The following is a 27,902-nucleotide window of genomic DNA, read 5'->3' on the forward strand; positions in this document are numbered from 1 at the left end:
CTTCTTTCTTTATTTCCTTGAGTGTTAAGACAGATTGTTTATTTGATGTTTTTCTTGTTTCCTGAGGTAAGCCTTTATTGCTATGAACTTCTCTCTCAGAATTGCTTTTGCTGTGTCCCAAAGATTTTGGAACATTGTGTTTCCATTTTATTTGTGTCATGTTTTCTCTTTTTTAAGATTTTTATTTACTTGTTTTAGAGAGAGAGAGAGAGAGTGTGAGCGCACGAGCAAGTGGGGGGAGGGGCAGGAGAGAGGGAGAGAATCCCAAGCAGATTCCCCACTGAGCTCAGAGCCTGACTTGAGGCCTAGTCACAAGACCCTGAAATCATGACCTGAGCTGAAACCAAGAGTTGGACACTTAACCGAATGAGCCACCCAGGCACTCCCATGTTACTTTTTGATTTCTTTTCAATTTCTTGATTGGTTGTTTAATAGCATATTGTCAGACTGGTTTTGTGATCTAACATATAGTCCATCCTGGAGAGAATGTTCCCTATGCATTCAAGAATGTGTATTCTCCGGTTTTTGGATGGGGTGTTCTGTATATATCTATTAGAGTCATCTAGTCTAATGTATTGTGTAAGGCCAGTGTTTTCTCACTGATTTTCTGTGTGGATAGTCTATCCATTGATGTAAGTGAGGGGTTGTAGTCCTTCACTATTACCATATTGCTGTCTATTTCTGTTTATTTTTGTTAATATTTGTTACATATATTTAGATATTCCTATGTTCAGTGCATAGACATATACAAATTCCATATCCTCTTGCTGGGTCGACCCTTTTATCATTGTGTCTTTTGTTATGGTCTTTTTTTTTTTTAAGATTTTATTTATTTGACAGAGAGAGATCACAAGTAGAGGGGGGGGAGGGGAGGAGGAAGCAGGCTCCCCGCCTAGCAGAGAGCCCGATGCGGGACTCGATCCCAGGACCCTGAGATCATGACCTGAGCTGAAGGCAGAGGCTTAACCCACTGAGCCACCCAGGCAGCCCTGGTCTTTGTTTTAAAGTCTAATTTGTCTGATACAAGTATTGCTACTCTAGGTCTCTTTTCATTTCCATTAAATGAAATATCCTTTTTTTTTTTTAAAGACTTTATTTATTTATTTGACAGAGAGAGATTACAAGTAGGCAGAGAGGCAGGTAGAGAGAGAAGGAGGAGAAAGCAGGCTCCCCGCCGAGCAGAGAGCCCGATGCGGGACTCGATCCCAGGACCCCGAGATCATGACCTGAGCTGAAGGCAGCGGCTTAACCCACTGAGCCACCCAGGCGCCCTGAAATATCCTTTTTCATCCCTTTACTTTCAGTCTGTGCACGTCTTTAGGTTTGAAGTGAGTCTTTTGTAGGCAGCATATAAAAGGGTTTTTTTCCCCATTCACCTACCCTAAGTCTTTTGATTGGAATATTTAGTCCATTTACATTTTATTATTGATAGGTATGTACTTACTGCCATTTTGTTAATTGTTTTCTGGCTGTTTTGTAGTTCCTCTTTGTTTCTTCTTCTCTTTCTTCATTTGTGGTTTATTTTCTTCAGTGTTATATTTAGATTCCTTTCTATGTATTTACTGAAATTTTTTTCTTCATGGGTACTGTTAGGTTCACATGTAACATGTATGTAACAGTCATTTTTTAGTAGACAGTAGTTTAATTTTGAACACATTCAAAAGCAAAGCTTTATATTTTTACTCTTTCCCCCAAATTTTAGATTTTTGATGATACATTTTGTATCTTTTTATTTCATGTATCCCTTAATTATTTTTTTAATTTTATTTTTAAGTAATCTCTACACATACCATGGGGCTTGAATTCAAAACCCCAAGATGAAGAATCAAATACTTTACTGACTGAGCCAGCTAGGTCCCCCTAATTATTTTACTGTCAGTTAATTTTACTATTTCTGTCTTTTACCCTTCATACTTGCTTTATAAGTGGTTGATCCACTGTCTTTGATTTTCACTTACCTTTTCAAATGAGAGTTTTACTTTTGTATGTTTATTTTATTATTATTATTTTTAAAGATTTATTTATTGGTGGGGGGGAGAGAAAGAGAGAGGAGGGGCAGAGAAAGAGAGCCATCACACAGACTCCCTGCTCAGAATAGAGCCAGACATGGGGCTTGATCCCAGGACCCCAAGATCACTACCTGAGCTGAAATCAAGAGTTGGATGCCTAACCAACTGAGCCACCCAGGTGCCCCTCCTTTAAATATTAATTAGTGCCTTTTCTTCATAGCTTAGAGAAATCCCTGTAACATTTCTTGTAAGGCCAGTTTAGTGGTGATGAGCTCTGTTTTTAAGATTTTGCTAATCTGAAAAATTCTTAATTTGTCCTTCAATTCTGAATGATAACCTTGCTGGGTAGAGAATTCCTGGCTGGCAGTTTTTCCCTTTCCACACTTTGAATATGTCATCCCACTCCCTTCTGGTCTAAATGTTTCTGCTGAAAAATCTGACAGACTTCTGGGGTTTCCTTTGTAATACTTGGCTTTTCTCTTTCTGCTTTTAAGATTTTCTCTGTATTTTTATCTTTAACCATTTTTTAGAAAGATCTTATTTATTTGACAGACAGAGATCACAAGTAAGCAGAGAGGCAGGCAGAGAGAGGGGGGAAGCAGGCTCCCCGCCAAGCAGAAAGCCTGATGCAGGGCTCCATCCCAGGACCCCGAGATCATGACCTGAGCCCAAAGGCAGAGGCTTAACCCACTGAGCCAGCTAGGTGCCCTAACTTTAACCATTGTAATAATAATGTGTCTTGGAGTGTTTTCCCTTTGGATTCATCTGATTTTGAACTCTGATTTTGAATTTCTGAAACAGATGTCTGTATCCTTCCCCAGGTTAGGGAGGTTTTCAGCTATTTCATCAAATAATTTCCTGATCCTTTCTCTCCTATCTTCTGGAACTCCTATAATGCTATTATTCTGTTTAATATTGTGCCAGTGGTCTCTTAAGGTATCCTTTTAGTTCTTTTTTTTTCTCTTTGATGCTCTTTCTGTATGTTTTCCATTGTTTCTCTGATTTGTGCTTCTATATAATCTCTTTTGCTTTTGAACCCTTCTGGTGCGTTTTCAGTTTAGTTATAACTTCTGTTTGGTACTTACATATTTTTCTTTTTTTTCCCAAAAGACATTTATTAGAGAGAGAGAGTGTGTGTGTGCATGAGTCGGGGGAAGAGGCCAAGGGAGAGAGAGAAGCAGACTCCCTGCCCAGCAGGGACCCTGACCCAGGGTTCAATCCCAGGACCCTGAGATCATGACTTGGGCTGAACACAGATGCTTAACCTGCTGTTCCACCTAGGTATCCACATGTTTTTTTTCTTTTTGTTGAAGTTCTTTTTTTAAAAAACGATTTTTTAAATTTGTGACAGAGAACACGAGCAGAGGGAGAAGGCAGAGGGAGAGAGAGAAGCAGACTCCCCACTTAGCAGGGAGCCTGACGCTCCATCCAGGGACCCTGAGATCGTGACCTGAGCTGAAGGCAGATGCTTAACTGACTGAGCCACCAGGCGTCCCTCTTTGTTGAAGTTCTTACTGTGTTTGTCCTTTATTCTCCTGAGATCAGTGAGCATCTTTATGACCATTACTTTGGATTCTGTATCAGGGAGTCTCCCTAGCTCTGTTTCATTAAGGTCTTTTTCTGAGGGTTTGCCGCCGCCACCTTTGGTTTGGAGAATATTCCTCTGTCTCCTCATTTTGCTTGTCCCTCTGTGTTTGTCTATATGTATTAGGTAAAACAGCTACCTCCCTCGGTCTTGAAGGAGCAGTCTTGTGTAGGAAATGTTCCGTGTGGCCCCAAAGTCTCCCTTGGCCACCAGAGCCAGGCACTCTGTGGGTGTCCCTCGTGTGGGCTGCACGTGCATGCCGGCGGTGACGGGGCCACAGCTGCTGTGTGGGGAGGGCAGGGCTCAGGGCTCAGGGCCCTTGCCCAGCTCTGTTGTGGTTGGGCGGCTGCATGGGGAGAGAGGGATGCAAGCTGCTTTCCCTTTCCTGGTGGCCTGGTCTCTGCCTGGGGAGGGCAGGGCTTAGGGCATTCACCCTGTCCATGTGCAGCTTAGCCACCGTGTGGGAAGGTGTGGCCCAGGGCACTGACTGGGCCTGCTGGCGTCTTGGCCACTGAGCAAGGACAATGGGGCTTGGGCTGCTCACCTGTCCTCCTCATGGCTTGGTCTCTGTGAGGGTCGCATGGTGCTTGGGTCGCTCACCCAGCTCTGTTGTGGCTCGGATGCCTTGCAGGGCGTGTGGGGGGGCTAACCCAACCTGGTTACAGTGTGGAATGGGCAGAACATGCCCTCTGGTGCTGGTAGGCGCCCAGAATGGTGCCTGTCGGCTTCATCACCAGCAAATTAGGATGAGGTTGCAAAAATGTTGTTGGTCTGCACGTCCTTTCCCAGACAAAATCCTTGTAAGTTCTGTCTCTGCGGCAGCTGCTTGAAAAGTAGTCAGTGTGTGGGTTAGGCGCTTTTCAGTCTGTTGCTTCTGTGCTGGATATCAGGGTTGGTGGGTTTTGCATGAGAGCCCTTGAAGAATCTCTTCAAGGGATCTCTCTGTTCCCGACATTCTCTGATTCTCCTGGCCTTAATCCCCATTGACTTTCAAAACCAAACATTTTGGGGGCTTTCTGGTGCGGGCCGTGGTCAGGGGTGCTGATGTGGGCCACAGTCCCTTTACTCTTTGAGTAGAGTACCATATTTGCCACTCCTGGTATAGGGTCCCACGTGAGGTTCTGTCACTGCCTCTCCTGGCCTTCTCATTGTGTCTCTTTGTCTTTTGTTGTGGAGGTGCTGCTGTTCATGTAGTTCTCAGGCCTTTTTTAGAGGAAAATTACTCTATATAGAGCTGTAAGTTTGTTGGGTCCGTGGAAGGAGGTGATTTCATGGTCTTCCCACAGGGCTGTCTGGAACTCCCATTGTGGTTTTAATTTGCACTTTATTCAGGACTAATGATGTGCTTATTTCTGTGTGCTTATTTGTGATTTGTATGTTTTGTTTGGTTTAATATCTTTCTTTTGCCTTTTTTTTTTAGTTATGAGAGCTCTTTATATATTCTCAATACAGTTTTTTTTTTTTTGCCAGAATGTGATTTGTAAATATTTTCTTTCATTCTGTGGCTTTTTCTTCTTTTAAAAGTGTCTCTTGAATTTCACTCTCCCATCTAAGAAATATTTGACTAACCTAAGCTTAAAAAGATTTTCTCCTGTGTGAGTGTATTTCTTTTTTTAAAGCCCCAACACAGGGCTTGGACGCATGACCCTGAGATCAAGACCTGAACTGAGATCAAGAATTGGACGCTTAACTGACTGAGCCACACAGGTGCCTCTCCTGTATCTTCTAGAAATTTTATAGGTTTAGATTTCACATTTAGGTCTGCGATCTGTTCTGTGTTTTGAGTTTTATATATGTTGGAGATATTTATTGGAATATTTTGTTTTTGCATACGTATATCCAATTGTTCCAGCACCATTTGTTGAAATGGGAACTCCCATTTTCCGTGTAATTGCCTTTGCACTTCTGCTGAAAATAATTTTGGGGGCACTGGGGTGGCTCAGTGGGTTAAAGCCTCTGCCTTCAGCTAAGGTCATGATCCCAGGGTCCTGGGATCGAGCCCCACATCGGGCGCTCTACCCAGCAGGGAGCCTGCTTCCCTTCCTCTCTCTCTGCCTGCCTCTCTGCCTACTTGTGATCTCTGTCTGTCAAATAAATAAATTAAACCTTTAAAAAATGATTTTTAGTATAAAGTATATTTAACTATACACGAAATGCAGTTTGTAAGTGTACAGTTTGGTGCGTTATCACAGAGTGAACACACTGTCTAGTCACCCCCCAGGTCGAGATTAGAAGAGGACGAGGACCTCCGAATCCCCACTCATGCCCTTTCCCAACCAGTACCACCCACAAAGGTAATTACTCGCCTGACTTTTTTTTTTTTTTTAAGATTTATTTATTTGACAGAGGGAGACACTGAGAGAGGGAACACAAGTAGGGAAAGTGAGAGAGGGAGAAACAGGCTTCCCGCCGAGCAGGGAGCCTGATGTGGGACTCAGTCCCAGGACACTGGGATCATGACCTGAGCCAAAGGCAGATACTTAACGACTGAGCCACCCAGGTGCCCTTGCCTGACTTTCAACATCATGGATTAGCCTTGCCTGTGCTCTTACTCTCTATATAAATAGAATCGTGTAGCATATACTCTTGTGTCTAGATTCTTCTGCTCTTCAATACATCTGTGAGATTCATCTGTGTTACGCAGTTTGTAGTTCATTTATTTTCTTCACCACGCAAGTCCCGTTGAATGACTGCCGCAGTTTCCCTTTGTGTTGTTGAGGGACATCTGATTTTTTCCCCCTGATTTAGTTTTAGAAGTAGGGCTTCTGTGAACATCCCTGCACTCGTTTTCTGGAGCACGTGTGCATGATTTTCTTGAAGCTGTGTACCTAGAAGAATTGCTGCATCGTACCGCATGCAAATCACTAACTTTAGTAAACACCGTTCAACAACTTCCCCAAGCAGCTCTGCCAGCATTCATTCCTGCTAACTGTGGGAGTTCTCATTTCACCACAGTCCTATGCTATTTTAGGCTGCTTCATTATAACCTTTCTAGTGGGGGCACAGGAGTGTCTCAGCATGGCTTAAATTTTCATTTACCTGAGTGCTGATCAGGTGGAGTACCTTTTCTTATGTTCATAGGCCATTTGGATCTTGTTTTCAGTGAAGTACACATTCACATGTCTTCTCGGCTTTTTGGTGTTGTCTTTCTTCTTGATGTGCAGGGGTTTTATATGCACCAGAGAAGATCCCTTTATCAATGTTGAATGTTGCAGATAATCTCCCATTTCAGGCTTGCCTTTTTACTGTTCTACCTTTTTTGCTTTTATTTAAATTGCAGTTAGTTAAGATACAGTGTATTATTAGTTTCAGGCGTACAGTATAGCGACTCAGCACTTCCATACAACACCCAGTGCTCGTCATGACAAGCGCCCTCCTTAATCCCCTTCACCTGTTCACCCATCCCCCACCCCGTCCCTTGTGGCGACCATCAGTTTGTTCTCTACAGTCAAGAGTGTTTCTTGGCTTGACTCTTTTTCTCTTTTGTTTTCCCCTTTCCTCATTCATTCTGTTTCTTAAATTCTGCATGAGTGAAGCCATATGGTATTTATTTTTCTTTGACGAACTTATTCCACTTAGCATAATATTCTCTATCTCCATCCACATTGCAAATGGCAAGATTTTGTTCTTTTTTATGGCTGAGTACTAGTCCATTGTAGATATATAACACATCTTCTTTATCCATTCATCAGTTGATGGACACTGGGCTCTTTTTTCATAATTTGGCTATTGTTGATAATGGTGCTATAAACATCAGGGTGCACGTATCCCTTCAAGTCAGTATCTTTTTTTTTAAGATTTTATTTATTTGACAGAGAGAGACACAGCAAGAAAGGGAACACAAGCAGGGGCAGTGGGGGAGGGAGAAGCAGACTTCCTGCTGAGCAGGGAGCCCAATGCGGGGCTCAATCCCAGGACCCTGGGATCACAACCTGAGCCAAAGGCAAATGCTTAGCCGACTGAGCCCCCAGGTGCCTCTCAAGTCAGTATCTTTGAATCCTTTGGGTAAATAGCTAGTAGCAGAGTTGCTGGATTATAGGGTAGCTCTATTTTAAAGTTTTTGAGGAACCTCCATACTGTTTTCCAGAGTGGTTGCCCCAGCTTGCATCCCCACTACCCTTTCTCCACATCCTCACCAACACCTGTTGTTTTGTGTGTTCTTAATTTTAGCCATTCTGACAGGAGTGGGGTGGTGTCTATCTCATTGTGGTTTTGATTTGTATTGCCCTGACTATTGTACTTTTAATCTTGTAACATTTACAAATCTTTTCCTTCATGAGTAGCACTTTCCACATCTTGTTTCAGAATTCTTTCCCTCCACCAAGACCATGAAAACATTTTCCTGTCCTGTTTTCTAGGCACCTCCTTGTGTTATCGTTCACATTAGATTTACAGTTCCTCTGTAGCGGATTCTTGTATATGGTGAGTTAGTGGCTAAAGGTGATTTCCCCTCATAGATACCCAGTAATCCGTCCACATTTATTTGAAAAGATCATCCCCCCCTCCAGTGCCTTGCCATGTCAACTTTGTCATAACTCAGGTGTCCAGAGGGCATTTGGATTCTCTTTTTAGTCCTACTGGACTGTCCTTCCTTGTGCAAATACCACATCATTTAACATACATTCTGTATACTTACGAAACAGTCCGTATACTCACGAAACAGTCCGTATACTCGATGGATCAGTCTTTCTGCTAGGGCTTGTGTTTTCCCAACAAAGCCAGTGTCCGGTATTAAGTCATCATCACGAACTGGGAACCCAGTGAGCAGTTGCCTGCATTTCATCCTCCTCACCCAGTGGTCAGTATTTTGGAGTACAAGGAATGTGCAATTACAGGGCCTCGTGACATTCGAGGATGTGGCTGTGGATTTCACCCCGGAGGAGTGGCAGTACTTGAACCCTCCACAGAAGACTCTGTATCGAGAAGTGATGCTGGAGACGTACAGCAACCTGGTCTCTGTGGGTAAGAATGGCCTCCTCAGGTCATTTTGCTGCTCGTGACTACTATGTCTGACAGAGGGCCTTTCCTTGCTCGCTCTGGAAAACTTGTAAGGTCTCTGAAACCTCGGATGTTGAGTTCCGGGGATCGAAGTTTCCTCATAGGGTATTTGTGAACTCATAACCCAGGTAGAATGGTTCGACTTGACCACTGGACCATTGTGTCAAGTGAGCGGGTCTCCCACACTGGCCCAGACCCCACCGCCCTCTTTCTCAGAGGCTCTCTGAAGACCCAGGAGGTATCACTGTCATTTCTCATTAGCAGGACCGCAGGGGACCAAACCAGACCTCATCCTCAAGTTGGAGGTCAAAGAGCCATGCCTGGGAGAAACAAAAATCTCCTTCTGGAGCTTTCCAGGTGAGTGGGATTGACTCAAGATGATGGGGACAGGGGGTGCCAGCTTGTCAGCCAGGGGCAAGGACATCTGAAAGAGCTTTCAGGAATGTCTGGAGAAGCGCTGTGACCCTTTATTCTTGTTGGACAGGGACATGAATACCTCAGACATAAGACTGACACCACTTGCCCCGTCCCACACCCACTGGACCAGTCCCCTTAAGTTGGTGCTCACTCCAGAGTTTCTGCACAGCTTTTTCTCCCAGTGAATAAGTGTCTTGTAAGTGCCAGTCCTGCCCCACGCCCTCTCCTGGTCTCGCTTCTCACTGCCTTATCTGAAGCCAGGCCCCCCTGAGTCCCAGGCCTCGGCACTGCTGTCCTGACTCGGGCCTGGGCTATCTGTTTCCATCCAGTCTAGATAATCCTATCAGGTTTGCTCTCCTAAAATGTCTTGATTATCTTTGTTTAAAAATAGCTTTATTGAGAGAGAATTCCCAGACCACAAACTTCACTCTCTCTGATGGATACAAATGCAGCAGTTTTTAGTATATTCGCCAAGATAGGAAACCATCACCATTATCTAATTCTAGAACATTATCATCACCCCAGAAAGAAGCCCATACCCCTCATCAGTCAGTCTCTATTTCCTCCTTCCCCCAACCCCTGGCAACCACTTTCTGCCTCTATGCTTTTTCCTGTTCTGGAGATTTCATGTAAATGGAAGCATATAAAACGTGACCTTTCGTGTCTGGTTTCTTTCACTCGGCATGGTTTCCAGGTTCCTCCACGGGGTTGCACGTATTAGGACTTCATTCCGTTTTATGGTGGGATGATACTCTGTTGTCTGGATTACACTTCTGTTCATTTGTCTGCTGATGGATATTTAGGCTGTTCCCACTTTTTGGCCATTAGAAAGCTGCTATGAACATTCATGTAGAATTATTATGGAGATGAATGTTTTCATTCCTTTTGAGTATGGACATAGGAGTGGGATTGGTTTTTTTTAAGATTTTATTTATTTATTTGAGAGAGAGAGAGAGAGACAGAGACAGAGACAGAGTGAGAGAGCATGAGAGGGGAGGTCAGAGGGAGAAGCAGACTCCCCATGGAGCTGGGAGCCTGATATGGGGACTCGATCCCAGGACTCCAGGATCATGACCTGAGCCGAAGGCAGTCGCTCAACCGACTGAGCCACCCAGGTGCCCCAGGAGTGGGGTTGTTAAACCACATGTTTAACATTTTGTGGAGCTGCCAAATGATTAATATCCTGTTTTCAAAAAATTTTACTGAGTGGTTTTATCACCCAGAAGATTCTTGCCTGAATCATTTTATAAGATGTTTGGAAGAAGGGGGTATTTTCTATCATTCCTTCTCCATTTATAAGTTGGCACTCTTCTCTTACCCTGTCCCTTTAATGAATGCGTTTTAGTATCGGTATGGACTCAGAGTTTTATTTCTCAGGATGTTATAATGCACTAATGTCTTCTGTCGTTACTCATTTTGATGTTGTTCAAATTGTCCTCAGTTTGCCCAGTAGGAGTCCCTTCGGGCTGGCTCCTCCGTCTCTTAACATGACCCCATCCTTCTCTGAGCACTTTCTAGCACAGAAATGTGTTCGAGGTTCACACTGTACTTGCCTTGTTTCAGACCTAGAATCAGCAGCTTCTCCAAGGATTTTTGATCCCTTTTAGTGGGGGATGGTATTGAGAAATGAGGATCTGGGGGCGGAGGGTTTTCACAACTCCTTGCGTTCTCATTTCTCATAATGGACAAACGATTCCCAGCTATCTCCTCCCCCCCTTTTAAGTAACTGGTTTATTTGTCTTTTAGTTTCCCACGTTCTGGACTCTGCTAAGTACCCTACTTAACATATTCCTCTGTCCCTTATTTTTTCTTATAAATTGATGGTTAGATTTTGAAGTTTGACCAGATTCAGGGTTTTATTATTCTTTTTTCTTTAAGCAAGTTCACTTCCTAGCTGGCATGACATCCTCTCATCAGGAGGCATGTAATGCATGGCTGTCTGTTGTAGCTATGAGTTCTCGGTGGTCATTGCTTGTATCTGTTCATTAATGTTGCAAAATGGTGATATTCTGTCATGCCTTCTTTGTTGATTAGCTGGAATAGTTCTATAAAGAAGACTGATTGCCTTTCATCTGTTACTTATATTGTGTGTTCCAGGAGTTCCATTTCAGTTATATACGTTTTCCCATTTGTTTACCAGTTTTAAAAATAATGAGTTGGTTTTATAGCATCATTCAAAAGGTGACTAATAGGTCTTTTTTTTTTAGATTTTTAAAAAAGATTTATTTATTTATTTATTTATTTGACACAGAGAGAGAGAGAGAGAGAGATCACAAGTAGGCAGAGAAAGCGGGGGAAGCAGGCTCCCCACTGAGCAGGGAGCCCGATGTGGGGCTCGATCCCAGGACCCTGAGATCATGACCTGAGCCGAAGGCAGAGGCTTAACCCACTGAGCCACCCAGGTGCCCCAATAGGTCTTTTTATTTTTATTTATTCTTTTTAAAGATTTTATTTATTTATTTGACAGAGATCACAAGTAGGCAGAGAGGCAGGCAGAGAGAGAGGAAGGGAAGCAGGCTCCCTGTTGAGCAGAGAGCCTGATGTGGGGCCCGATCCCAGGACCCTGGAGTCATGACCTGAGCCGAAGGCAGAGGCTTTAACCCACTGAGCCACCCAGGCGCCCCCGCAATAGGTCTTTTAAAAAGAAATCAGTATTTTGTGTTTTAATCCATTGCTTTATCCTCATTATGAATCAGACTGCCATATCTCTGGCCAGCAGAAACTTTCTGGTATCACAGGATCTTCCAGGCTCATTTTATATAGTTCTCATCTCTGGCCTGGAATGAGCCATTTCTTCAAGGAACCCTGTTTTTTGTTTGTTTGTTTATTTGTTTGTTTGGGGTTTTTTTTGGTGGTAAATAATGTTTTTTTAAAGATTGTATTTATTGATTTGACAGGGAGAGATCACAAATAGAGAGGCAGGCAGAGAGAGAGGAGGAAGCAGGCTCCCTGCCAAGCAGAGAGCCTGATGTGGGACTCGATCCCAGGACCCTGAGATCATGACCCGAGCCGAAGGCAGAGGCTTTAACCCACTGAGCCACCCAGGCGCCCTGTAAATAGTGTTTTGAGACCACAATGTGGATGCTAGTGAATTGCTTCTAGGCCTTTTAAAAATTGACAGGGATGCCCGGGTAGCTCAGTCATTAAGCGTCTGCCTTCGGCTCAGGTCATGGTCCTGGAGTCCTGGGATGGAGCCGCACATCGGGCTCCCTGCTCAGTGGGGAGCCTGCTTCTCCCTCTGCCTGTGCTCTCTCACTCTCAATCTATCTCAGTTAAATAAAGTCTCTAAAAAAAGTAAAAATAAAAATTGACAGAGCTAGGAACCATGTAAAAACGATTCTTTAAAAGATTTTATTTGAGAGAGAGCGTGAGTGAGAGAGAGAGCAGGAGCTGGGCCTAGGGGCAAGTAGACTCCCCGCCGAGCAGGGAAGCCCAGTGCAGGGCTTTACCCATGACCTGAGCCCCAGGCAGACGCCCAACTGACCAAGCCATCCAGGCGCCGGGTAAAAAAAGTTTTTGTAAGAGAAAATACATCATGTATTCAAATTGATACTTCTTCATTTAAAAAGGTTGGTATTTCCAAATCAAATTCTGGGCTTAAATGTTTCTGTTAATCTTACATCTGATGGTAATATAGTTAGCATTCTTCTGAGACCGCTGTCCATAGTGGTGTGAATCAACTGAGGTAATCACGTCGGTGCCATTGAGAACCAAGACTTTCCAGCGATGGTGGTTTGGAAATACAGATGAGGGTATATTATTCTTACGGGATCCTTTAAAATCCAGTTTTGCTTTAGGAATGTATAAAATACTGACTTGGTTCCAAAGTCAAATCTAGAGAAGAAGGTATATTTAAAGAAGTTCAGCTTCTTTCCTTGCATTTCATTCTCTCCCTTCCTTCTGTAGGTAAGCATTTATTAAAGTGTAAAGCTGTATTCTTCCCTTGTTTACCTGTTGAGTCTATATAAGTATGTATTTATAGATTTCTTTCCTTAGAAATACGGTAGCCTACTATACAGTTTTCTTCACCTTTTTTCACTTAATGGTCAAGAGCCTGTGAAATGTGTTGAGTTCTTTCTTTTCAGAGTAGTGCTGTGGCGCTGAGTCAGCATAGTCGCTGTTGTGGTAGCAGCATTGGTTGTGACACTTGGTGGAGCTTGGGTGGCCCCATCAGATGTATTTTGCAAAAACAACTTCTGTGAGTCTGATATTCATGCCTAAGAATGAGTTTTTTGCTAATGATATTAAGGATGTCATAGGAACACGGTCCATTTTCAAATTCAGTATTACTATTGTAAATGTTATCACTGTTAAGTCTGAGCGGTAGTCTGAATAGTTTTTTATACTCTTTCATCTTTTCTGTCCATTTTTCATACAAAATTTCAGGAAAAGGTGAAAAGTCAACTACAGAAATAGATTAAGATTTGGTAGATGCAGAAAGTATTTACCATATTTTATTGACTTCAAGATCCAGTTGATTTTAATACATAGCCACTAAGAAAAGTTTCCACCACTTAATTGGTGACATGCCATTGATAATAAGTACACTTGGGTTCAGAAATGTGTTAAAATGTGAAATAATGTGCATCTTGCAGGTGATGAAATATGGTATATTTAAGCCGAAGCTTTGCAACTTTAACTTCTAAATGAGTGGGACAGATGGCTACTTTAGAAAAAAACAAAAATTAGTTATACAGGAAGATCAGAATAAGCTTCTTTGAAAAGACAGAATTGCTTTTTGAAAGTTATCTAGATTTTGTGGGTTTTTTTTAAAGATTTTACTTATTTATTTGACAGAGATCACAAGTAGGCAGAGAGGCAGGCAGAGAGAGAGAGAGGAGGAAGCAGGCTCCCTGTGGAGCAGAGAGCCTGATGCAGGGCTCGATCCCAAGACCCTGGGATCATGACCTGAGCCAAAGGCAGAGGCTTTAACCCACTGAGCCACCCAGGCAACCTGAAAGTTATCTAGATTTTGAATATAGCAAAATATGGGAGACTAGGCTATGTGGGTGGTAGAAAATGAGGAAGGGTTTGGCATTGACAGAGTCATAGTTTTTAGTGAAAATAGTGTGGATAGGAGAAGATAGGGTTGAACTGTGAATGCAAGCTTGGATGAATCCAGATTGGGGGAAGATCTTTGAGTTTTTCTTTGTTTTTGTAAGGTTAATTATTCTGCATCTTTCTCTGATTGACTAAGAATGTGGATTCAGGATTGTCTAAGATTTGAGTCCATTAACCACACTGTTGCATTTCTGCTTAGAAATTGTATAAGTCCTGGACACTTAAGAGTTCATATGATAGGGGCGCCTGGGTGGCTCAGTGGGTTAAAGCCTCTGCCTTTGGCTCAGGTCATGATCCCAGCGTCCTGGGATCAAGCCCCGCATCGGGCTCTCTGCTCTGTGGGGAGCCTGCTTCCCCCTCTCTCTCTGCCTGACTCTCTGCCTACTTGCGATCTCTGTCTGTCAAATAAATAAAATATTTTTTAAAAAGTTCATATGATAAATGAAGATAAAGGTTGATAAGGTCTCCAGAGTTGACAGGAATCAGAGATGATGTAAAAGTAGAAGTAAGACAGACTGAGATGTCAGGGAAAGATTGTTCTTGGTAACAGAAAGACTAGCAGGTGGGAGTTTAGTGAAAGAACAGGATTTGATGGTCAGGATCTTCTCTAGAACTCAGATAAAATGAGATAATAGTATCAGCTTTTATATGGTAGGGCACTTTTAAAGAAGGGTCATTATATAATATTAAGTTACGAAAATGGTTTATTGTACTTCCTTCTAGAAGCAGTCTGTCAAATTGGTGAACAGATTGAGAGACAGCACCAGGATGACCAAGATAGGTATCTGTTGATGCAAGTTGGATTCCCTGACAAGAAAACAATTATCACCAAGACTGGCCATGACTATAATGAATTTGGAAACGCCTTTCATCTGGATACAAACCTTGTTGCTTCAATCCAAAGGTCCCATAAATATGAGCCATTTGGAAATAATATGGTAGATAGTTTAGACTTATTTACCAGAAGCTCTGTAGGAAAGAAACATGATAGTGGATGTGCAAAGTTATTCTTCCATACGGAGTATGAGAAAACAACTCCTGGAGTAAAGCCCCATGGATATAAAGAGTGTGGGAAGGCCCTCAGGCGGAAGAAAGGGCTCAGTCTACAAGAGAGAATTAAAAATGGAGAGAAACCCTTCGAATGCACCGCGTGTAGGAAAACCTTCAGTAAGAAGTCACACCTCATTGTACATTGGAGAACTCATACCGGAGAGAAACCCTTTGGATGTACTGAATGTGGAAAAGCCTTTAGCCAAAAATCTCAGCTCATTATACACTTGAGAAGTCATACAGGAGAGCGACCTTTTGAGTGCCCAGAATGTGGAAAAGCCTTCAGAGAAAAGTCAACCGTCATCATACATTACAGAACTCACACAGGAGAGAAACCTTATGAGTGTAATGAATGTGGAAAAGCCTTCACTCAGAAGTCAAACCTCATTGTCCATCAGAAAACGCACACGGGCGAGAAAACTTATGAATGCACTAAATGTGGGGAATCTTTCATACAGAAGCTTGATCTAATTATACATCACAGTACTCATACAGGAAAGAAACCCCATGAATGTAACGAGTGTAAGAAAACTTTCAGTGATAAGTCAACTCTTGTTATACATCAAAGAACTCATACAGGGGAGAAACCTCATAAATGTGCTGAATGCGGGAAGTCTTTCAATGAGAAGTCAACCCTCATCGTGCATCAGCGAACTCATACAGGAGAGAAACCCTATGAATGTGATGTGTGCGGGAAAACCTTCACCCAAAAGTCCAACCTTGGTGTACATCAGCGAACTCATTCAGGAGAAAAGCCTTTTGAATGTAATGAATGTGAGAAAGCATTCTCTCAGAAATCCTATCTCATGCTCCACCAGAGGGGTCACACAGGAGAGAAGCCCTATGAATGCAGTGAATGTGAAAAGGCATTTTCCCAGAAATCATACCTCATTATACATCAAAGAACCCATACAGAAGAAAAACCCTATAAATGTAATGAATGTGGCAAAGCCTTCAGAGAAAAGTCCAAGCTCATTATACATCAGAGAATTCACACAGGAGAGAAACCCTATGAATGTCCCGTATGTTGGAAAGCTTTCAGCCAAAAGTCCCAGCTCATAATACATCAGCGAACACACACAGGAGAGAAACCCTATGCATGTTCTGAGTGTGGCAAAGCCTTCAGAGAAAAATCCACATTCACTGTACACCAGAGAACTCATACGGGAGAGAAACCCTATAAGTGTGCAGAATGTGGGAAGGCTTTTACCCAAAAATCAAACCTGATTGTACATCAGAGAACACACACGGGAAAGAAAGCCCACGTGAAGGGCCATAGCCGGAAGTCAAAGCTCATCACACATTAACGAGTAGATCCAAGGTGCCTGTTAAGGTTCACTGAGGGAAAGTTTTGTCTAATTAACGTTTTAAAGGTACGTTCTGATTTCTGGTTTAAATATGGGATTAAAAGGCTCTTTTCATCTCAGTCTTCACCCAGACACTACAAGGAGGAAAAGAGGAAGTGTAATCTGTGTATCTGCCACAAGGAGGAGATAGCCGAAACCCTGCCAGCGCAGCCAGGGGCCGAGGGGACCACGCGCCAGTGCAGGAGATGTCGAAGCAAACACTCAAGGCTGCACACGTGGGGCCGCACTGGTGAGGTTCAGGACATCCCCCAAGTGCAAGGCCAACTACATTCACCACGGTAACAGAGGGCATTGACAGGTGGGAGTTAGGATGTCTCCTAGACCCATTTGGGGTCTGAGGAGAGGCTGGCAGAGGCCTTGACAAGAGATCACTCAGACAAGCCATATCTGTAGAAAGTAGTCTGCAATCATGAGAGGAGCACTTGACAGGGGCTGGAGCAGGAGAAGGGGGTGTTCCTTGTGAAGAGCCCTACAGCTGCCCCGGTTTACGGACTCTGGAGAAGTCAAACCTAAAAGAAATACCAAATGGGGGGGAACAATTTTAAGAAAAACTTTTACCTGCCTAGAATGTGGTCCCCGTTTCTTACCCCACATGAACCTCTGGGGAACAGCAAGTCCAGGCAAAACTCTTACTCAAATAATGATTCCAAAGTAATGAAAACCACAGAGGCAATGGCTTTCGAGCCTACAGTTCCACTTCTAGGAATGTATATACTCACGTATGTACGAAATGATGACCATGCAGAGATCTTCACAGGCACACTGAAAACAAAAGGTTGGAAGCTGTCTAGGTGACAGGGGTCTAGATCCCGAAATCATGGTATGTTCATACAGCAAACCTCCTAGGTAGACAAAATGAAAAAAAAATTTGTGTGTGTGCGTGTGTGTGTGTGTGTGCATATATATATATATGTAGAAATATATAAAAATTTATATATATACATATATATAAAGAGAACTTGGACATCATCTGTGTAGTGATGTGGGATGATCTCCAACACGATTAGGTGCAAAAAGCAAGGTGCAGGATCATGAATATACTATGCTACCATTTGCATATAAAAACAAATTGTAAGTATGTAATTGAGCATATATGCATCAACTCTCTCTGGGAAGATACATGAGAAGCTGCGAACCCTGATTACCTCTGGGAAAGGGCAGGGGAAGTGGATGGCTGGGGGAATGGAATTGGGAGGGAGACACCTCTGTGTCCTTTCATAACTTTTGAAAATTGTGCTCTGTGGCTGTACTACCTTTTCAATAAATAAAACTTTTTAAAATGAATATGTCCATTGCTGTGATAATGAAGTTAGATTCTAGATACAGGATTTCCTAACATTTGAGACATGGATGTTCAATATGGAGTTTAATGTTTTGAGTGAACAGTAAACAGAATAATCTGTCAGAACAACAGATAGCCAGCTGGTTCGAGAGGCACACAGGCCTCACTTTTCCTGAGTGTGCCAAGTGCGGTGGTTCTTAGGTCGGCTGGGACCACATCACATAAACCTGAAATCATGGAGACTGGAAAACATTTCCTAATTTAGTGTGCTCCATGACCTCTGAAAATACCCTGTATTAAAGCCCATCACTGTCCTTACATATTTTAACAAAATGATATACATTGCTTCATTTTGTGTGCGTGTGTATTTTTATCGTGAGAGAGAGAAAAGCGGGAGTATCCAGGCAAGTTGGGCAGCTCACGCCCTGGGTCACACGACTGCTAGTGACCTTTTGAGAGCCGCGGTCTGAACGGACATAGCCGAAGACCTGGTTGCTGCATGTCTGCACCAGAGAGCGAGGTCCCACCCTGTCACTGTGTTTGTGGCCTCAGGATGTGGTTTTTAACAGGCTCGATCTGTGGTGGGACGGGGGAACCCAAGCTGTGTAAATCCAGGGCAGGGAAAGGGTTTTGATTTAACCAGACAGGTGAGTGAGTCAGACCTCTGAGACCCTGCCTGTCTCCTGCCTGGCCTTGTTTTTTCCCTAAAGTATCCTGCAAGAAAACGGGGTGTGGGTTTGCTCTTTTGGAGCTACAGAAGTCAGACGTGTCCCGTTTGGTGTCTTCCCAGGGAGGAGGAAGCTTGGGGAAGAAACGTGGGGCTAACAGCCATCTGGGGCCGTCTGCTGAGAGGATGCCCGGGGGCACCAGAAAGGAAGCATTTCCTCTTCCCGCTGCTAGGGAATATCCCTGGGGTTTCAAAGGTCTGAAGGGCGGTGTGGACAAGGGTCAGGTCATGCCGTTTCATGTTGATCGTGGATACCAGCTTCCTGGGACACAGATGGCTGTCTGATGGGCCGTGTGTGTGAGCAGAAGTCAGTGAGGCGTGGACCATGGGGGAGAAAGGGGGAGGGGAACAGCAGGATACGGACGGATGGACCAGAATCAGGAAAACAGATGAAGGTAATGAAGGGCCAAGTTGGCGGGGGCGTGGGGGAATGAGAGGGCAGAAAGAGGGCGAGCAGGGAAGAGTAGGCAAAAATGTAAATAGCCAGTGGGGAAGGTGCTGGAGAAAGAGTAGAGTGGACGGGAATGTGAGTGATGGCTCGGAAAGTGAGTAGTCAGAGTGAACGGGCCGAGCGCGGATGTTGGCAGTGTGGGCAAAGCGGTGTAAGTTGGGATGTGAAGCATGGCGGGAAAGCTAGCGGCGAGTGGGGCGGGGCAGAGAAGGGTCAGACACGTGGCAAAGTGTGGCAGGGCACTGGCAAGTGTGAAGAGGAAGAGTACGGGTCGTTGTGGGACAGACCGCTGGATCTGGGGAGTGAAGGGTGCTCTGTGAGTTGGGCTGTAGGGTCTTGGGGTTTCAGGGATGCAGGGTCTCACGGTCTTGGTGATGAGCGTTTGGTGAGGACTGAGTGGAGGAGGCAGGAGGTGGTCTGCACGGGTTTCTGTATGAAGAGGAGCTGCCCCAAGGACCGCAAGGTGACTTCAGGTACACGGGATGGGAAGAGCCCATGCTCGGGACAGTGTTCAACAAATGTGCCTCCCGTGTCCCACATTCTTGTTCCGATTTGTATACCCTGGGAGAGGGAGCCCCCCCCCCCATCGCAAGGATAACCCCGATGCCACCAAGTCCGCTCTGCTGTGGCCATAGGCCAGCCCTAGTCCTGTCATCTTGTTTTAGCTAAAACCTCTAAAATGGTATAAGTAATGATGGCTCTTCAACCTGTTTCCCAGGACCCTTGAGACTACCCTCAGATCCCTAAGCTCAGCCCTGTGACCCTTGATTGGCCCTATGACCACCCAGATCAGCACTGGGACCCCAGTATTTTAACCAGTTACTTTCTATTGTCTTATTTCTTTAGGAAAGATCTCCAAACTGAACTGTGATCCCTTCTCACCTCCTCCTCTGGGAATGGTTACTATGAGAAATTCCCTCGATAGAATGAAGGCCTCTAATACACTACCAGTCAAGCCGTCCCAGAGGTCTCAGAATAGGAAGGCTCACAGACCAAAATAAAAATGCTCCAGTGATGTGGCTTATTGTCACTTAAAAAACACAAGATCCAATTGGAAAAAAAAATAAAAAAAAAATACCCCCCCCACAAGATCCATATATTTAAAAATCCACAAGAAGCAAACAGAAAGGAACGGGTAAGTTAACATTTTTTTAAAAAGATTTTATTTATTTATTTGAGAGAGAGAGAGAGTGAGAGAGAGCATGAGAGGGGAGAAGGTCAGAGAGCGAAGCAGACTCCCCATGGAGCTGGGAGCCTGATGTGGGACTCGATCCCGGGACTCCAGGATCACGCCCTGAGCCGAAGGCAGTCGTCCAACCAACTGAGCCACCCACGCGTCCCGGAAGTTAACATTTAGAACAGGGGGCAGGGACGCCTGGGTGGCGCAGTTGGTTAAACGACTGCCTCCGGCTCAGGGCGTGATCCTGGAGTCCCAGGATCGAGTCCCACATCAGGCTCCCAGCTCCATGGGGAGTCTGCTTCGCTCTCTGACCTTCTCCTCGCTCATTCTCTCTCTCACTGTCTCTCTCTCTCAAATAAATAAAATAAAAAATCTTTAAAAAAAAAAAAAAAAAGAACAGGGGTCAAACTGGGCGCAGGACCACGTCTCCTGACTCCTGTGTTACGTAGTGTTCATACACCCTTACCTCCGTTCTCGCTCGGTCTCTCCCTGTCTCTTGCATCAGCCTCACTGATGACCAGAGTCGAAGTTTAGACAAGGGGGCCAATCAGACTGAGATTGCCCAAGGCCAAGGACATCTCCTGCTGGCCCCAGCTGTAGCTCCCCAGTTAGCTTCCGGCACAGTCCTGGGTTTTATCTGTGATCAATGGAACAATCCCGAGTGTCAGCAACTGGCGGCGAGTTTAGGTAAAATGCAGCTGTTGGTTTGGGTGGTAGGACACCTATGTCCTAGATTTTGCATTTCTTTCTGTCTTTAAGTGACACTTGTGTTTGTTCCACCACATATTCCATTTACTCTATTTCTCTTTAGCGTATCCTATCACTTACTGATTTACTCGCTAACTATATATATTTTTTTGTTTTGTTGTTTTTTGTTTTTTTTTAATTTTTTTTCCAATTTATTTATTTTCAGAAAAACAGTATTCATTATTTTTTCACCACACCCAGTGCTCCATGCAAGCCGTGCCCTCTATAATACCCACCACCTGGTACCCCAACCTCCCACCCCCCCGCCACTTCAAACCCCTCAGATTGTTTTTCAGAGTCCATAGTCTCTCATGGTTCACCTCCCCTTCCAATTTACCCAAATTCCCTACTCCTCTCTAACGCCCCTTGACCTACTATATTTAACACATCGTACAAATTCTGCCTGTGCCTCCAAAGCAGCCTGCCCACTCACTGTTGATACCTGACGCCTAATGAGTTCTGGTAGATCCCAAGCTCTTTTCTGTGCTTTACTCTTAGGAGTTTCCTCCCTCACATTTGCTTTCCTGTCCTCTAGAGGACAAGCAATAAGAAAAATCAAAGGGAGTTCTTTGAAGAGGTTAATGAATAGGAGAAACCCAGACTGATCAAGGAGGAGGGAAAACACAAATTGTCGAATTAGGAGTGATATAGTGGACTTTACAGATTTCATAAACATCAAACAAATTGGGGAATTATGAAAAAAACTTTATGCCAATAAAATTGACAATTTAGCCAATGTAATTAATGGAGAAAGTCACATCCTAATCTCTACAGATGCAGAGAAGGGGATCTCCTACGATTCAACATCCATTCATGATACAAATTCTTGGCAAACTAGGAACAGGAGAGAACTTCCTTAGTCTGATAAAGGGTGTATTAAAAAAGAAAAACTTGGGGCGCCTGGGTGGCTCAATAGGTTAAGTGTCTGCCTTTGGCTCAGATCATGATTCCTGGGTCCTGGGATGGAGCCCTGCCTGGGGCTCCTTGCACGGCAGGGAACCCTCCTCTCCCTCTCCCTTTGCCTGCCACTCCCCCTGCTTGTGCTCACTCTGTCAAATAAATAAATAAAATCTTTGAAAAAGAAAAAAGAAAAACTTAGTGGTGACAGTAAAAACTTTCCTCCTGAGACTAAGAATGAGAACTAGGATGCCTGCTGTGCCCACTTCTATTCAACACTACAGGAGGACTTAGTGGCATACAGTGAGACAGAGGAAAGAGGACTGGAAAGGAATAAAGGGTTTTTTTAAGATTTTATTTATGTATTTGACAGACAGAGATCACAGGCAGAGAGGCAGGCAGAGAGAGAGAGAGATGGGGAAGCAGGCTCTCTGCTCAGCAGAGAGCCCGATGTAGGGCTCGATCCCAGGACCCTGAGATCATGACCTGAGCCGAAGGCAGAGGCTTAACCCACTGAGTCACCCAGGCGCCCAAAGCCCCCAGTTTTTACAGATGATGTATGTACACAGAAAAATCCAAAAGCATCCACAAATGAATTGTTAGATTTTTAAAAATATTTATTTATTCATTTGACAGACAGAGAGAGATCACAAGTAGGCAGAGAGGCAGGCAGAGAGAGAGGAGGAAGCAGGCTCCCCGCTGAGCAGAGAGCCCAACGTGGGGTTCGATTCCAAGACCCTGGGATCATGCCCTGAGCTGAAGGCAGAGGCTTTAACCCACTGAGCCACCCAGGCGCCCCTGAATTGTTAGAATTAAGTGAATTTTGCAAGGCTGCTGAATATAAGCTTGAAGACAAACCGTTTTTTGTATTCGACTGACAACAACTAGAAGACAAACACCCTAGCTTCAATTTGGTGAAAAATAATGGATAGGGCTAGGGAACGGCGATCCCTGAAAGTTTACATGTGGGTGGAGTGGGTTTCAACTGGGAAACGTAGAAAACAGCTTAAAGCTTCTTACGAGGAGGAGAGAAGAAAGCAGAAGCAGCAAAGGTCGCAAAGTTAAGGACAGATCTATAAATGTCTCAAGGCGTAACAAGGATTGACGACAACTGGAGGGTTAGGAAATGAAAAGGCCAGGGAAAGGGAGAATGACCCAGAAGCGCTTGTTCCAGCTGCAAGAGGCAGGGATGACATCTTGAGGAAAAGAAATGGTTTCCTCAAAGGTAAGCAAAGAATATGGGGGGTGGGGAGGGTGGGAATGTGGAAAGGAAAGTTATTCCGAGGAGCTCACACCCATGTTCTATAATCACCAGAGGCCTACGTCCTCTCTGTTAAGGAAGGCCAAAGATCTGTCAATTACGTGTCAAAGAAATCTCCCTCTTCCATCATCACCCAGGGAGGATCTTGCCCTGCCAGCTGGCTTCTGTACATAGAAGGCAAGGAGAGAGCAAAAATAGAGACCGACTGTGCCACTAAACGTGGCAAGTTTAGTAAGCCAGGGGACTTACTTATGAGGCTTGTCTGGGGTGGCTATAAGAGGAGCCCATCTCCACACCCACTGGCCGGGATCTTGAAGGGATACAGAGGCCATAAGTGGGTTCAGCCACATACACCAATCAGGCGGTCTCAATGACCTATTACTCTCTGAAGTCTGCATTCTTGAAAATGGCTCCCACGGTAAGGATGGTGGAAGAGTATACATTCCAAGGACAGGAGAGGGCGTGAGGAGGCTCTTGTGGCCTGGGTCCCGCTCACAGATGAACTGGAAGTCCCGTCCTCCTGATGACCTCCTCCCACACCCCAGTCTTTGTGATTGGTTCTTATACTCTTGCCCATGCCCGTCTTCTGCGGTGGGTCCCAACCAGTCAGCAAGAGCTATGGCTGGCACGGAAGTGCCTCATCTGTAGGCCATCGGGTGGCACTGGAGGCAGACACCCACAGCAACAGTACAGGCACTGCATTTCAAGAGCAGTGGACAATCCCACACAGGTGCTACGGGGGCCGCTCTTCCTACGCACCCTGCTCTGTTGTGTCTACTGGAGGATCTGTTGCTAGGGCTTGTACCCACGCTGGGGCATCAGCTGCCTCATTGCCTGGGGGTGTCACTGCCTTAAGGCCCAGGATGTAGAAGACAGAGAAGACTGCCTCAGGTTCTGGAAGGTGAAGCCAAGTGCCTTCCAACCTATCTCGAACCCAAGAGGGCTTATTCCTGATCATCCACCACTCAGCTTCCTATTGTCCAAGCCACAGGGTCAATCCCTGTAGAACAGCCCAACTGTCAGGGCCAAGGGTAACAGCGGGGGCTCAGGAGTGATCACCAGCCAAGCCACTCAGAGTTCAGCCTTACAGCTCCTGTGGCTCGTTCCTGTTTTGAGGCATCAACAGGAATTGCCCCTGTGCCCACTCTGCGGGCTGCAGGATGGCCACAGGAATTAGGACGGGGCATCTGGAGAATCTACATACCATAAAGGGCCCAAGAACCCCCATATTTCTAGAGACAGCAGGCTGGCAGATGGGGTGCTCTTCTGCTGCAAACAGACATGGGACTTCATCAGAGTGGGGGGTTTGAACCATGGCAGAGGTAGGCAGACGGAACGTCCTCTCAAATCACCCTTTGGTAGGGAGGGAAGTTCTTTCCCTGATGTGTTGCTTCCTTCACGAGAGGCTTGACCCAAAGGAGTGCTATGTGTCCCGTTAGAAGCTGTCTCTCTGTGGGGGTATACTGGGCTTCTGCCCCCGTCCAGAGCTGGAACCCAAATCCCAGGGGTACTCTCCCCTGTTATTTCTGCCACAGAAGGCCCCAACCCGTGCCTTCTGGAGTCACATCCAGCTCAAACAGCAGCCTTCCCTCCGGGCTTGGGAGATGCCCAGAGTTTTCATCTGCTTCATCTTACCCAGACAACTTCTGGGTCTTGAAGGTACTGTGGGTTCACGGTCCATCCTCTTCCTCACGGATGCTCCAGCAGAAAGTCCTGCAGCAAAGGCAAGACTTCACGTGTTAACATGACGTCATCGATGCAACCGGCCCATCTTACCAGTGTGGGGAAAGAACGGGGACAGGTCTCGGGCTCCCAACCCACGACGCACCATGGGGCTGTGCAGGCTGCCGTGGGGAAGCACTTGGAAGACCCACTGGTGCCCCTCCCACATGAAGGCAAATTCCTCATCCTTATCGGAAAACTGTACCTGTCAGAGTCTTTTCCATGAATCCCCATGAAGACGATGCACTTTTATAGGAACACTGTTGCCAAAGCACTTTGGTAAAAGGATGATCGTCTATCAATGACAAAAGACTTAAAAATGGTCATGACTAAAGATCTGATGGGAGGTCATGATAATACAATGGACAAGGAAATTTTTTTCTTTCTTTTTTTCAGAGAGACCAGCTCTAATGTATCTTTTATTTATACAAAAAGGGCCCATTAAGCAGGAGACACACCAAAAAAGGGTTGTTATGGCCAGAAGACAAGGAAGGAAATGACAGGCCTTCTGAGGCCCTGCTGGGAGAAGAGGAGTCTGGGGAAAGTGACGAGAAGAGGAAAATTGTTTTTTTCTGTGACATCCTTAAAAAAAATAACAACTAGAATTATGATCAGTAACATTATACCAGGAAATATCAGAGTTTCAGAAATTTCATACAATTTCTGGAACATTTATATTTATATAACATATATTTGGGGTGCCTGGGTAGCTCAGTCAGTTGGGCATCTACCTTCAGCTCAGGTCATGATCCCAGGTTCCTGGGATCGAGCCCCACATCGGGCTCCTTGCTCAGCAGGGAGCCTGCTTCTCCCTCTGCCTGCCACTCCCCCTACTTGTGCTCTTTCTCTGACAAATAAATAAAAATCTTAAAATAAATAAACATATATATATATAGATATCACCTAATGAAAGTTTAGCATCACTTCTTATTTGATAATGCTTCCCATAAAATTTAATATATCAAATAAGCCTAACTAGTTTAATACCTTTCCTTTTTAAGGAGAGAGAACACATCTTTTGAAATGTTCCAGGGAACATCTTGGAAATCCCAAAGTTAGTTTGAGGTCAAAAAGACTTCAGGATTTGGGGCACCGCCCAGGTGGCTCAGTGGGTAAGTGTCGAACTCTTGGTCTGAGCTCAGGTTGTAAACTTGGGGTCGTGGGATTGAGCCCCACATCAGGCTCTGTGCTTAATGCACAGTCTGCTTGAGATGATCTCCCTCTCCCCCCACAATTCTCTAAAATAAATAAAATCTCTAAAAAAATCGCATTTCAGAATTTGTCTTTATGACACTTGTCAAAAATATCAAAGGAATTTAAAACACTTCATTAAACAGAATCATAGATTACTTTGAAACAATACTTAAATATCCATTTAATCAGCGACAAAGACTTCAAAGGCAAATGCAGAAAGTTACATAGTTACAAAAAAACTTAGATCTTTCAATAGAGAGTTTCCTTTTTTTTTTTTAAAGATTTATTTATTTATTTATTTGACAGACAGAGATCACAAGTAGGCAGAGAGGCAGGCAGAGAGAGAGAGGAGGAAGCAGGCTCCCTGGTGAGCAGAGAGCCCGATGCGGGACTCGATCCCAGGACCCTGGGATCATGACCTGAGCCGAAGGCAGAGGCTTTAACCCACTGAGCCACCCAGGCGCCCTAGAGAGTTTTCTTAAGTAATCAAAGACACTGCGCATGGGAAAGAATTTTGATAAAACATAGGATCTTTGTTTTCTAGGCAGGTTACTTAAAAGGTAAAGAAAACCTTTTCATAACTTTCTTAAGAACAGACCAATAGGATAAGAAAACTTTGTCCTTCTGGCAGATGAAAAAAAGTTAAGTTTTCATTTTACATAAGTACACCATTAATATTAAAAATTATTTAAGCCAATTAAATCAAGCTCTTTTACAAATTAATTTTAGCAATATCCTCCAGATATAGGAAAAACATCATATATATATCTCCCTCCTAATATCCAGAGACAAACATAAACATAGAGACACAGAGTCTCTATAGCTTTCATTCCAGAACTTTAGTCACCAATCAGGTACAACAACAATGCAAAACTTACTAGTTGATAGCTAACAGTTGACCAAACTGTGTCTCTAGCAGATGGAACAAGTTAAGGTCACCAGCTTAACATGGCTAAAACTTTTCCCCAAGATTTGTGGAGATTTTAAGATTTGTATTTGCCCTTGACAAGTAATCTTACGGATGCTTTGGGCTAGATTTTGGGCAAGGGAGCTTCTAGAATAATATTTTTAAAAAGCCTCTTTTTCCCTTTTTTTCTCTTCAGTCTCAAGCAATGATGGGCAGTGATTACTTTGTTTCCTGAGGTGTTCCCTTTTCTTTCTTTTTTTTTTTTTAGGTGTTTCCTTTTCAAAGACACAATAAGATTCATGATTTCAAGGGACAGAGAGAGAAGGCAAGTTTTCTCCTAGGAGTTTGGGGGACATATTTCTCTATTATCAGAAGTCTAGGATAATTCCAACTTTTCCTTTCTATCGGGTCATATGGCGTGGGGCACTTCATCTCTTCCACCATCAATGACCACAACACCCTCCTCTTCACTCTTCTCACTTTCCCAGGAATCCCGCCTCCCAGCATCCTTATCAGATTTTGCCACAAAGGCTCAGACCCTTGGGGCGCCTGGGTGTCTCAGTCATTAAGCCGCTGCCTTCGGCTCAGGTCATGATCTCAGGGTCCTGGGATCGAGCCCCGCATCGGGCTCCCTGCTTGGCGGGGAGTCTGCTTCTCCCTCTCCCACTCCCCCTGCTTGTGTTCCCTCTCTCGCCGTCTCTCCCTCTGTCAAATAAATAAAAATCTTAAAAAAAAAAAAACCTAAACATACAAGGTCCTATGTAGGACACAATAATCATGAATACTGGATTACCTGGTTGAGCCTTCCTTGCCTAGGGACCAGGTGGCTGTCGTTCTGTGGTATCCCTCGCCACCCACAGGTCTTTGAGTGGGGCCTGCGAGCGGCCACTCTTGCCAGCTGGAGTCCTCAGCCTTCTCAGATGTCATGGATCTGGTGGTGGCTCCATCCGAAATGGTCTTCTATTAGAGAAGGTCATCAGCAGGACGTGACTGCCAGGTGACCTGGGAGCTGGAGCCTGGCAATGGGAGGCTTCTCACCCCATCTCC

General features: G+C 44.5%; 1 protein-coding gene and 1 long non-coding RNA gene across 15 annotated transcripts in view; one reads left to right on the top strand and one right to left on the bottom strand.

Moving 5' to 3' along the window:
• ZNF182 (zinc finger protein 182) overlaps nucleotides 1-17,771 on the top strand; it is a 47,764-nt gene extending 29,993 nt beyond the window's left edge. For 10 of the 14 annotated variants that reach the window (XM_044235097.1, XM_044235099.1, XM_044235103.1 and 7 more), the window contains 3 exons: nucleotides 8,430-8,556; nucleotides 8,854-8,949; nucleotides 14,794-17,771. In XM_044235097.1, coding sequence (XP_044091032.1) covers nucleotides 8,430-8,556; nucleotides 8,854-8,949; nucleotides 14,794-16,427 — 1,857 coding nt within the window. In that variant the 3' untranslated portion in view covers nucleotides 16,428-17,771. Of the gene's footprint in view, nucleotides 1-5,749; nucleotides 5,889-8,429; nucleotides 8,557-8,853; nucleotides 8,950-14,793 lie in introns of those variants that run through there. The other 4 variants (XM_044235110.1, XM_044235107.1, XM_044235106.1 and 1 more) reach the window with 4 other exon arrangements.
• A 4,730-nt stretch (nucleotides 17,772-22,501) lies between these two features.
• LOC122897247 lies at nucleotides 22,502-27,887 on the bottom strand. Its single transcript, XR_006382500.1, has 3 exons — nucleotides 27,649-27,887; nucleotides 24,960-25,049; nucleotides 22,502-24,745 (listed from the first exon to the last, which is right to left on the bottom strand). It is a non-coding gene; the product is annotated as an uncharacterized LOC122897247 (long non-coding RNA).
• Between the last annotated feature and the right edge of the window lie 15 nt (nucleotides 27,888-27,902).

Source organism: Neovison vison, chromosome X (assembly GCF_020171115.1).
Source record: "Neovison vison isolate M4711 chromosome X, ASM_NN_V1, whole genome shotgun sequence".
NCBI classification, from domain to species: domain Eukaryota; kingdom Metazoa; phylum Chordata; class Mammalia; order Carnivora; family Mustelidae; genus Neogale; species Neogale vison.